Genomic DNA, 12,776 nt, shown 5'->3' with positions numbered 1-12,776 from the left:
AAAAACCTCTAGAGCTGGCCAAGAAGTCTGTCTTCATATTACTCTGTTTTTTGCATGGCACATTTACAGAAGACCCTACAATGAGGGATGTAAAGTGTACCTACGCGTTATCAACATGTAGAATTGTTCTACTGCTTGCTGGGTTAGAGAGATTCACTTTGTGGTTTCTGCATATTCCTTAATGATAAAGAATATTATGGTGTGTATTGAGAAACTTTTGGCAGGGGGCCTGAAGCTAGAAATCAGCACCTCTTTATGTTTTTATAAATAAAGATACCACTGGGGCCACCCACATTTTTAGAGGCTTGCACAGCAAGCAATACGAGGACAGGGTGAGGGACTTGGGACTCTTCAGGCTGAAAAAGAGAAGGATGAAAGGGGATTTGGTATCAGTTTATTGCTACATCAGGGGAGTACATCAGGGTCTCAGTGAACAACTGTTCACCAGGGCCCCCCTGGGGAAAACCAGGAGTAATGGCCACAAACTCCTAGAAGACTGTTTCAGGCTCCACACTAGGAAAAACTTCTTCACAGTTACAGTGTCCAGACTGTGGAATAAGCTTCCTTCAGAGGTGGTGCAATCACCTACCCTGGAAATCTTCAAGAGAAGACTGGACGGTCACTTTGCTGGGGTCACCTGACCCCACCTGTCATTTTTCCTGACTGGCGCAGGGGGCTGGACCCGATGATCTTCCAAGGTCCCTTCTGGCCTTACAATCTATGAATCTATACATAACATAACAGCAGTCATGTCACCACAAAAGGACCTGTTCAAGGCATAATGCTTGACTCTAGCATCAGCTGCCTTGCTTTAAATCAGGACTATCTTGTAATGAGGCTGACTGAGCTATATCAATATGAGCGTAAGCCCAGATTCAAACCATTAATTCCAACTTTAAGCTTTTGGGTTTTGTCACACCTTTAATGTGTTTTGTGCACAACCTTCATAAGAAAAATAATCAGATTCATTTTCTGTGAGCCCAATCCTGATGCTGTAGTGAAAAATGTTTGATTGTACGGAATGCAACCAATGATGCAGAGATTTCTCCTGTATCTAGGGAACTCTAACCAAGCTCATATTTGATTTTATTTAAGCAAAGCTCCACTGACTTCAACAACTATTTAGCTTGGATAAAGTGTAGGTAAATGAGGATTAAGCCCCAGATCTTTTCATCCTCGGATACGCTAAACAGACCAAAAGATCGAGACACAAGTCAAACTATGCAGGGCAGAAAAGCAAACTTCTTATTTGTCTTGGCCCTGGGCATTCTTTGCCACTTATATTTGTTATAAATGGGAAAACCAACAATACGTTTTCTAACTCAATAGATCATTTTCCTATCCAAAAAAGGGCAGTGAGTTTTGTAAGCTTAATAGCTAAGGATTATTTTGTGGGAAGCACAGTTTTATCTAGCTTTTCATTATCAAGTTATTTAACATTTTTTAAAACCTTCCTAAAACAAATACAAAAAACCCCCCAAACAAAGAAATAATTCTTATACTGAGTAATTGCACATGTTCTTTGCTAAAAGAATACTGTTTAAAATTTCTTGATGGCAAGCAAGGGATGAAATACATTAAGTAAAAAGGATGGCATCTGGAAGTTAGCAATGACATTTTGTTATAACAGTTGCAGCAAGATCTAAACTATGCTTCCAGCTCTAATAGTTTCTGACTGGCCTGATTTCATTGTGGGAGTCTCAGCCTTGTTAGTGATCTTAGGTTAAATTACTTTTAGACTCTACTAGAGTAAAGAAAAGGGGAGATTCACACCATCTCCAAGCTCACAGGCAATTCCTAAGGAGAAACTAATTTAAAATAGTATGAAAGCCCTAAACCAGGGGTGGCCAATGTGGGACACAAATGCTACAAGTGGCATGAGCAGCCTCTGTGTGTGGCAAGAGGCACGCAACAGATCAGGAAGGGAACAGGAAGCCAAAAGGAGAGCAGGAGATCAGGCAGAAGGAGATTAGAATGGCACTTGAGGAGGGTGCAGAGCTAATCTGTTTCATTTCTACCCAGGAAAACTTTTACAATCTTTTCTTCAATGACTCATGAAAAGTGTTTATGCCTGAAAGCTTGCAATTAAAGAATTTTTCTTTGCAAAAATCGTGTTGGTCTAATAAAAGATATCATCTCTACTACAAGTCCTGATCGCCTTTACCTCTAGACCAATGCGGCTACAAGCTGGATACCTGAGCTAATCTGTGACACTCCTACCAAGAAGGTCGGTGCCCATTGCCCTAGACCAACATCTTCAGAACAAGCTGGTGACTCTGGATGTCTAACTCACAATGTGCTAAACATACTTGATTTTCAAAGGGCAAGAGGCTCAGCACCTTCTAAAAATCAAGTCCCTTCAAAGTACCTTAGGTTTGGATAAATTCAGGCACCTCAAAATTGTTAGTAAGTACTGACCACCCTAGCTAAAGAGAGACATTAAGCTAACTTTGCTTCTGCAGCAATGCAGAAACGGCACTGGGAATTAGCAGGAGATTTTAGATATAAGTAAGGAAAAATAACGGTCTTAGAATGATTAACTATATAAATAAACCGAGATGCCTACTTAGGCAGGTCTTGATTATTCTGGGTCTCAGGTTCCAATTTCTGATATCTCAGGGTTATACATGGGCTCTTCAGATACTGGCTGAAGAAAGGAAAAGCCTACACATGGATCCATAAAACAAATGTTGTCACTTTGGTTTGATGATGTTGCAATTCTATCTTCATTAGTTAGTGTAAATTTAATCAGAATCAGTTCCATATACTGTACATACAAAGGGCATAACAGAAAAGGATGAAGGCATGGTAGATATTTACCTCAGAGACTAACTAAATAACATATATATAGAGAGCACACGGTTTTGTGAACTTGAGTTCACTTCATCAGATGCTATGAAAGGACTCCACACAGGAGTGTATAGAGAATGACAGCCATACCTGATTATACCAAGAGGATCTACATCTTCCTCCTCTTCCTCTTCCTCTTCCTTTTTGGCTCCTTGACCTGTTACCACTGGCATCTGAGAGACTGTTTCAGATGTCCTCTCTTTGAAGAAATCTAACACTTCATGTTCCTCCTCCTCTTCCCTGTCATCAGGAACATTTTTACCCTTAAGGTCAATGACTCCAGTAAATTTTGTTCCTGTAAACAACAATACTGCATGAAGAAATCAGCATGCCAAATTAACCTAACATGATATTTTGCATGTATTTCTAGCAGGGCAGGATGGCACATTTGAGGGCACCTTTTGTAAGCTACAGCGTAGTAGACTCTAGTAAACAAGGAAATGGAGAAATTCACACCACCACGAGTGTCTGGTGCCTCTTGAGTCGGGGGGTGGGCATGTGCCCCCCACCCGCAACACCAGTCAGCAACCACGGGGTGGGGGGGGGGGTCCCCTGGCGGCTGATCCCACTGGCTTTTGCTAGCAACCCCGCCCAGCAGCCAGCGCTCGCAGGTGGGGCACCGGTGCTCCCGCCTGCCCCCCGGCCTACCAGCTACACTGGGAGCGCAACTTGACAGGGGGTACACCAGTGCTCTCAGGGGGTGCACATGCACTCCTGTGCACCCCTACACATCGCCCCTGCATACCACCTCTAAGCCCACAAGCAATTCCTGTCACCTACAAAAGCTTATGCATTTCTGAGTGAGTTAGTCTCTAAGCCTGGTATCACACTGCCTTGCCTTCTGCTTGACTTCAGACTAACATGGCTAACTACCTCAATCTCTATTTCCAGTAGTTACACTTGGAGAATGAATACAAATAACAGTTTCAGTGAATCGCATCCTACAATTTGGACTGGAACATCAATCCCTACCATCTACCAAATGCTGTAGGTTTGAAGGTGTGACCTTTTTAATGGAGTTAGTAACCTTGGACTCAATGGAAATTGATGTTCCCATATATACTGATCTAAAATACTTCAAAAGAATGTGTAAGTCCATTGTACAGGCAAGAAACATCAATATGAACAACAAAGCCTCAACATAAAATATATAACTGCTTTGACCAAGTCTTCCCATTACATTTATTACATTCAGTTTAAAAGGCAGAAGGTAGGAAAGGGTGACACCTTAGAGACTAACTAGTCCAGAAAGGCATAAGAACTTTTGTAGGCAACAACAAAATCACTAAATGGCAAATCTCTAAGGTGTCACCCTGCCCCACCTTCTGCCTGACTTCAGACTAACATTGCTAACTACCTCTGAACTCAGTTTTAAAGTTTAGTATGGGGGCATAACAAGTTTGGGGTCTCAGACTCCTTAGTACCTGAGATACAGGCAGTATGAACAGAACAAATCAAAACCCAATGACTTAAAAAGGCCTGAAGTATTCAGGGTTTGATCCACTAACTTAGTATAATGTGACAACATGCATGCCAGTGGAACCACTTATTATTAAGGTTGCCAAATATTTCCTATGCATTATAAGACCTTATTTTCAGTTGCTTATAATTTTGGCAAACTTTAATTATTGAGCCTGCAATTTTTTATGCCAGTGACTGCTTCCAGCATGCATGCTCACTTGCTCTCTCTCTTCCTCTCTATATATATTGCAGAGGAGAAAAAAATGTTAGGGAGAAATAGGTTGGTTTGCTCATATTAAAAAAAAAAAGAAAAAAAAAAAAACCTTAGTGAATCTTACTCGACATTCACTAGCTTTGGAGCATGTACTTCAAATTTGGAAGGATAGTGGTCCTTGTTTGACTTCCCCATGAAAATGTCACCCATGCTTGGCCATATTATAAGCTTTTGAACAATTTTGTTTCATACTCGCTCAGTGGAATGTCCCCAGAACTTTGCAACTTAATTTCTTGAAGACGCTATCCGCATTGAGAATCCTTCTTAGTTCTGGGATGCAGCACCTGCTCTGCAAATGCAATTCTCAGCTGTTCCAAGTTAGTGAGGCCCAAGTGCAAGAACTCAGAGCAGCCAGTCTGTCTCCTTGTATTCTCAATACCACATTCCGCCTGCTCAAGGGTGACAGACAGCACGGAAGAGGAAGCCATCTGAATTAGATGTAGAGAGAACTGGAACTAAACTGGAGGGGTGAGGACAGAATGAGGCAGGGAGCCTGGGAGCATGTCAAAACTGGAACTGAGAGATGGAAGTGGGGGGGGTAGAAAAACTAGGACTAGAACTAGGAGTTAGGCAAGAAGACTAAGCATGGTGCCCAGAGAGGAAAAAGAGCAGAGGGAGGACCTGGAAATTACCTTGAGGGTGGAGAGCACCTGAGGTGGGATGAGGAGACAAGAACAGATACCAGTACTGACTGGTGAAGGTTACATGGATAAAACCAGGTACAGAGAAGTCACTGAGACTGGATTAGAGAGACAGGGAATGATGAGATGAAGGATGGGAGCCAGTGAAGGTGGGGAGCATGGGAGTAACTGGAGACTGAGGATAGATAGGAGATCTACTAGAGGAGAAACCAAGAGAACAAGAGGAGCAAGTACAAAACAGCTGAGAACCCAGTGCTGGTGGTGGACTATAAGCATCTGAACACGGATATAAGCTGGGATAAGATTCTTGAGAAGTGTAGACTGAGGCTGGCTTGGTGGGGGAAGGGGGGGAACAAGACTGAAATGGGGAGACCAGGCCCAGCACAACACACTCCCACAATGGACCCCAATATTCCTGAGTCTCAACTATTCCTCTGCTGGCAGCAGATATCACTGAAAGCCTCTGGCAAAGTATCTCACCCCTTTCTAGCACCAGTCCTGGTAGAGGATGACAGTCTGCTGCTGCTTTCAATGAGTCCATTAGCACAAGTAGCAGAAATCTATGAGAGGGACCTAAAGGTTCTGACTTGCTGATGGCCCTCAGAGGTCCTGCATGACAGAAATTTTGGTGGTATTTGTTCAGTTTATTACAAAAACCTAGACAATCACAGGCATGTACACAGGCACACACAGTAACATGTCCACAAAGTCTGCAAAAGCAAGCATTCCACAGTGGGGAAATTCCAGCATTAAAGTTGCCTGTTCACCTTAATTCACCCTTCTTGCACACTTGGATCTGGAAGCCTTTAATTATATAATCACATGCTATTTTCTTCCTCAAAGGCACCTGCCTCATTCGGTGTACTGCATGGATCTGCTCAGGATATGAATTGGGGTGTGCAGAAAAGGCAACTGTTGCCTAGAGAGAGTCAATTCCCCATGTGTTGCAGATGCTGGAAGGAGAACAGTGAATGAGTTAAAGGATCACAGGAAAAACAAAGAGAGTCTCCTGGATAATGCAGTGGAACGTTGCCTTTGGGCACTGGATTCTATCCCTCTCACCATCGCAGAATTCCTGTGTGATCCTGGGCCAGTCATTTAAATCAAACTTTCCACAGGGTTATTAACTGTGTGATCTTCAATTTCTGCCTGACTTGAGCCTTTGGGTTTTGATTTACTTGCAGAACTGCTGTGTGCACGCAGCTGCAATGGAAATGAAAGGAAGCTGGGTTTTGAATTTACTCCATGCTGTAGAATGCTACAAAGACATGAAAAAGAATCAACTTAAGGTGGCTTTGCATTCAGAGTTATTTGAAAAGTGTGCAAGTCTTTCTGCACTGCTACATGAAGGGGAGGAGAACAGCAGCCAAACAGCAGGAATATGATGTAAAAGAATGAGGAGATGGGGAAATAAGAACTTGTGCTTGGCGAGATAAAGGCTTGGCCTTCTCCCTTTTGTCTTCCAGGGTAAATCAGGCTGCTCAACTAGCTCTAACATCAACCCTCACCCTGCTATTCAAATAGAACTATTTAAAAAGGATTTTCAAGCCTCCTGCTCCTGTTGCGTTTCCTTCCCTCTTCTCCATAGCTGGAGGGGAGGGACTGTGTTTTCATGATTCTCTGGGTCCAATCAATTACTTTGGGGATCAGGCATTTTTCCCTTCGGGCCAAACAGTTAAGATGGAGGGAGTGGTTTCCACTCATCACCGTGCCATGTAGACACAATCAGGGTGAAAGCCACAGGACTGGGAAGCTTAATATTAGGAAAGGTAAGACTCCTCAGTTTGACACAATTCTCAGGCAGCACCCTGCCTAGGTAAAGCCTGCATAGTCTGCCAGGTAATCACATAAAGGCAAGCTAAGTCTCAGGCCTGGGCTAAGGAGAATCTGTCCTGCACTACTGATCTAATGAATTAGAGTCTTATAACTCCACACCAGAACTAGTTCTATGGTTGGTATGTGACAGAGTTGTGTAGGGACAGGATGTGCACAGCACCGCTCCCTAGGTTTAAATTAATGAAGTAGTAGCTTACCACTCAAATCTATCCCTGCACCTTTCATTCATTTGCCTGCATGGCCCAGTCAAGAAGTCATATAGTACCCAAAAGCTTAATAACTGTCTTTCCAGCTAATCACACAGCATTATTCCTAGTGGTGTCTAACTCAGTCACTATAATCCCGTTCTTTAAAGAAATAAAACAATGAGCAAACCAAATGCTGCACAGAACCCTACAAAGACAGCATCATCCACTCTGTGCACCAAACAAAAACAGTCTGTGACTGGGATGTCTTACTGTGATGTAACATGTAGCCTTAAATTTGACAACTCTTTAACTTCTGAGTGCAAGAGTTACCTAAAAATTCCAATAACTCAGGGCTCGTGGCAAGATCCACCTCTTTAGCAATGAATTTCATGATGTCGTTGAATGCTGTTCTTCGCTCTCGGATATCCAATTCTCCAACAAACAGAACTTTTCTCGGTAACTGTGGCAGAGAAGTGTGTGGATAGTGTGCAGCCAGCTTTTGGTAAAACTCCTCAATCTCGCTGTACTTCTTAGAGACCTGTAATGAAATGAGCAGGTTGGATTAGTCTGGAGCAAGAGCAAAGGATAGAGAGCAAATTCACAGCACGGGAGGGAGGGTTATCCCAGAGGCATTTACCCCAGAAATCAGTGCATAGCATACAATACCAAAAAGCTTTACAACTGTTCTTCTGTCAGGTCAGTGTCTTTCCAGTTGACCACACACAGCATAACTGCTAATGATGTCCCTAACTCAGGGGTGTCAAACATCCAGCCTGCAGAGCTGCTCTATCTGGTCTGCTGGGCTATCAGTGGGGCAGAAGAAGTTGGAGGGCATGACCAGCCATGAAATTCAGGACCTTTGGAGCCATGGTTAACTGTTAAATTTATAAACTGCTTCACAAGATAATCCCAGAGATTTCAAAGAAGAATCCATAATGTTAAAACCATTCTACCCTGTTGAGGGTCTTTGAGTCCCTTGCAACAGAAGAAGTTCTCTATTATTTTTTTATAGTATGAAAAATTAGTGAAAACTAAGAGCTGGCATTTACCAAGAGGTGTCTCAAGTTCCTCAAGGGGTGCCTCAAGCAACACCTTGCCAAGGGTATTTAAATGCAACCAGTTCACTGTAGCTAGAAGGGGAGACACAAACAGGTGTGAGGAAGGTACTGCCCAGACAGCAAGGATAGTCCAGACAGACAGTAAGTACCTACAAAATCCATGCTTGGCTCTTATGTGGAACCTGGCATCCATGCATTTCAAAGCACATTGCACAGGAAGTTCAAAATCAGCGCTCACATTGGGTAACAGGCAGAGAGGTTTCCCAACACCACACAGTGTAGCAACCCCCGCCCCCAGGTTTTTCTCTTTTTTTTAAACTTAAAAATGCATTCCCTCCCCTTCCCCAACCATTTCTGACTTACTCTCTGCCCTTTCTATCCCTTATAAGTGATTACAAGTAGTACTAGGTAAGCTAAGTTCTTACACTCCCTTATAGTAACAAGCCCCTTTTATATTGTAAAGAGTGTTCTATTATGTTTGTATTGATTTTTACTGTTTTATATTGAATTTATATGTTTTAGGCTTATGTCTGTAAAGTAATGTCAAGTAATGTCAAGTTTCCATTTTGTATGTCAAGTCTCCATCTTGTGTCCTCTGCCTGGGTATAACCTGTGTTATAACTGTGACTCATGTTTAATCAGTTTCATGTAAATTGATTCCTGAATGAATGGGAATGAATGAGGGTGCTTGAGGTACACTGGTAGCAGGCCTCTACTGAATGATCAACTCAACAACCAGACAATTGCCTTGCATTGACTCACCCAGGAACAGAACAGAAACACAGCACTGGAAAGACAAACACCCTACAGACACCAGCAACCCCACCATTGTGTCCTACCAGACAATGAGGATACCTGGATCTGCACGTAGGCATCTGAGCAGGACTGTCCTTGCCTGGACATGTCTCTCCCACAGGAGACACAGGTAGCTCACCCCTATAAAAGGGGTGGTAGAGTGTGACCTCCTTGGGAAGCCCTCTCCATCTGGACCAGCACCACACCACACCACCTACCCAAGAGGCCCTGGCAGCAACTCCCCCTCTGAGCAACAGAAGAAGACCCTGATTGGCCATCAAGGATCAACTCTCAGCCTGGGATAGGTAGCTATCACTCACCTTCTTCCCCCAAGCAAAGGACCTGAACTTTGTCTCTACATACCTGGACCTCAAATCCCTCCATTAAGCCTTTGCTCTCCTGCTACCATTATGTGGGTGTGTGCGTGTATCAGTGTTTGTGTGTGCATGTGGGAACCAATAACTTTGTGGGGTTGTGTAGCATTTCCTGTTTAATAAAACTGTTAGTTTGGCACCCTGAGTTGGGTTTTGTCTTACTGACCTCTGGGCCCTGCTCCAATCTCTGCTCTCTGCCCCTCTGACCTTTGGTCTGTTTGTCTTGTCTGTTTGTCATCTCAGCTCCCTCTTTGCCACCTCCAAAACCCCGGCTTTTTCCCTCGCTTCCACCCCAGCACCAGGTGATTCCAAGCCCAAGTTACCTCAAAGGCCCCCTAGTGTTAACACACAGCCACGGAAGTGCACGTTTGTGTGCGTGCATGTGTGTCTGAACCCACAGAGTGCTCTGTGTGTGTATATAATTTTGTATCACGCCCTCCCGTCTAACACCACAATATTGAGATCCCGAGTGTTGATCTGGCATGTGTCAAGTCAACAACAGCACACTAGCAGCAGAACTGGGGCCAGAACTCAGCTGACAGATCAGACCATGAGCTAGACAATCCATTTCTTGCCTGTTTGGGTCCTGTCACCACGTGAACCACATCAAAGATGGGATGATGGCATGGAGACCCCTTTCATTTCCTCCAGGCTGCAGCTGAGGCACATGGGTGGAGGATGCCTGTTTCAGCCTATGTTATACCTACCGTGCAGCTAAATTCAGGACTTCATTTTCTAGGGCACCTTTAACCAGCACAGATTTAGGCAGAGAAAAAGCATTCTGATTGCTGAGTCTCCCTTCACCTCCTTCTGTTTGCCTCTGAGTTGCATGGCCCCGCTGGCCCCGCTCCCACCCTGGTCTAGGGACAGAAGTTACACATAAACTGGTTTAAGTCTTCAGAAACTGGTTTAAACCTGTAACAGAACAGAGGTTCAGTGCATATAAACCAATTTCAAAATGGCCGAAACCAGGTTAAGATAAACCTGTTTGAATGTAGTATCAGACTTAACTGATTTAGGTCAAGCTGATTTATGAAACTTCTGTCCCAGACTCCTTCCTGGTTCAAGTTAAATCAAAGTCCCCCAGCATCCCAGAATGTTTTGCAGCCCTGGGCTGAGTTGGGCTGTCTGCTTGAACAGAGAAGGTTGTCCCCACCCCTCTGCCTCTAACTGGAGCAGTGAGGGCTGGCTGACAAAGGGGTGGAGGTGGGAAACCTGGCTGGGGACAGTCCAGTCTGCCTGGTGGGGCGGAGTAGGCCCTGCCAGGCTTTTCCCTGCTGGAGTGGAGGGGGCAGGGGCATGGGATACCAGGCTCAGGCAGAGGGGAATTAAACTCTGCTGCCTCCCCTCTCCTACCAGGGTTTGCCTAGATTTTCCCCCTGCTCATGGCTCATCATGGCCTGAGACCCCAGAGCTCCCCTCCCAGCCAGGAGCAATTCTGCTGCACCTTCCCAGCTGCTGTGGTGGGGGTTTTGCCTGGGGCAGCCCAGGAACAATGGCCAGATCAGGGGAAGGGAGGGGAGCAAAACCAGCCCCAAGCCCAGGTGGGGACATGCACAGAGAAGAGCACAGAGGGATCGCAGCAGCAGCAGTGGCTCCATCCTGGATGTCAGCCCCATCTACCAGAGGGACCCAGGCTGAGTGGATCGGAAAAGGGCTTCAATGTATATCTGCGCTAGCCCAAGGCAGAGCCGAGCCAAGCCAAGCATGCAGCTGGGGGAGCAGCTCTTGCTCGGTGGCCCTTTCTACCTGCTGGAGACTGGTGTCCGGGCTGGCCCCGACCCTAGCCCCTGTAGTAGCACAGATAGTGCAGGCTTGATCTAGCAGCACCAGGAGGCTAGGCAAGGGTGCCAAGAATTTGGGTGGCATGATGCTGGAGGTTGAGCCAGGCCAGGTCCTGAGCTCCTTCACAGGCTCCAAGTTAGATGGGCACAAGGACTGCCTAGGTGGCGAGAAAGAGATGGCTGCGCCCACCACCACAATGCAGCACATGCTGGATGGCCTCAGTCCAGGGTGCTAACCCTACAGCTTCCCTGCCACCACCACCAGTATCAGAAGGACCTGCCCTGGCCATACTGGTAGGTGCCACCCACACTGTCTGCGCCGCTGTGCTACTGAACTGCAGTCAGCAACTTTGCCGGCAGGCAGCTGCAGCAGGGAAGCTGTAGGGGTAGCTCCCCATGCTGGGCATCAGGTATATGGGGCTGTGCTACACCACCGCTGGGTAGGAGAAAAGTAAGCAGCCCAGGGAACAGCAGGTAGTAGCACTCAGGGCTGAGGCCATCTAGCAACTGCTGCATGACGGCAGCGGGCTCAGCCAGCTCCTCCTTGCTGCCTGGGGAGCCCTTGCACCCATCTGCCTTGGACCCAGGAAGGAGACCAGTGCCTGGCCTGACTTAAAATTGAGCATTGTGCCACCCAGATTCTTGGTACCCATGCCCAGCTCCAAGTACTGCTGGGTCAAGCCCATGCCATGTGCACCACTGTGGGGGCAGGGGTGGGGGTCAGACCAAGGGCCTCACTCTAGCAGGTAGGAGGGGCCACCAGGCAACAGCTGCTCCCCCAGCTGTGTGCCTGACTCAGCTCGGCTCTACCTTGGGCTGGCATGGACACACTCCAGCCTCTTCCCTGCCCTGCCTAGCCTGGGTCCCTCTGCTCAGTGGGGCTCACATCCAGGATGGAGCTGCCACCAGTGGGATCCCTCTGTGCCCTGCTCTGTGCATGTCCCAACCTGGGCTTGGGGCTGGTTTCACTCCCCTCCCTTCCCTCGATCTGACCTTTGCTCCTGGGCTGCCCCAAGCAAACCCCCCACCCCAGAGGCTGGGAAGGTGCAGAGGGATCGCTCTCTGCCTGGGAGGGGTGCTCTGGGAGTCTCAGGTCATGCTGAGCTGTAAGCAGGAGGGCCAGGCAGACGCCAGCTAGAGTCCCCTCTTTGCCTGAGATGCTGGCCACTCCCCCTGCCGCCCAGGTAGAAAGCCTGGCAAGCGCTGCTTCCCCCATCCCCCTCCAGGCCCACCGCAGCTGGGGTCCCTGCATTCCAGGGTGAGTGTTTAAACCCCTCCCCAATCATACTCAGCCTATCATACCCCAACCTGGCCATGCCCCCTCTTCAGCTCATCTTCCCTTCACCCTTTGGGCCACTGCTAAAGAGAAGGAAGGGCTCACTCTAGAGCCCCCCCAGCTTCTAGCCTGAGCCACTGCAGGCATGTGGCTGCATTTCCGAAATCAAAAGCGAATGCTTCTTCACTTGCTTGTTGGTTCAATCTATGCAGGTTAGACTAACCTGAAAATATTGAATC

The 12,776-nt window shown here is 46.5% G+C and overlaps 1 protein-coding gene across 3 annotated transcripts in view; it reads right to left on the bottom strand.

Moving 5' to 3' along the window:
* The window catches only part of HS1BP3 (HCLS1 binding protein 3), a 79,052-nt gene that overhangs the window by 53,623 nt on the left and 12,653 nt on the right, over positions 1 to 12,776 (bottom strand). For all 3 annotated transcript variants that reach the window (XR_016439938.1, XM_090031634.1, XM_090031630.1), the window contains exons 3-4: positions 7,581 to 7,788; positions 2,941 to 3,145 (exon numbers count right to left, since the gene is read on the bottom strand). Coding sequence is in view for 2 of the 3 variants with exons in the window: in XM_090031634.1 (XP_089887760.1) it covers positions 2,941 to 3,145; positions 7,581 to 7,788 (413 nt within the window). In the remaining variant the exon portion in view is untranslated. The remainder of the gene's footprint in view (positions 1 to 2,940; positions 3,146 to 7,580; positions 7,789 to 12,776) is intronic.

Source organism: Crocodylus siamensis, chromosome 1, assembly GCF_052110815.1.
Source record: "Crocodylus siamensis isolate JL-2025a chromosome 1, ASM5211081v1, whole genome shotgun sequence".
NCBI lineage: Eukaryota > Metazoa > Chordata > Crocodylia > Crocodylidae > Crocodylus > Crocodylus siamensis.
The sequence above is the reverse complement of the archived record's forward strand: the minus strand, read 5'-3'. Positions and strand labels throughout refer to the sequence as shown.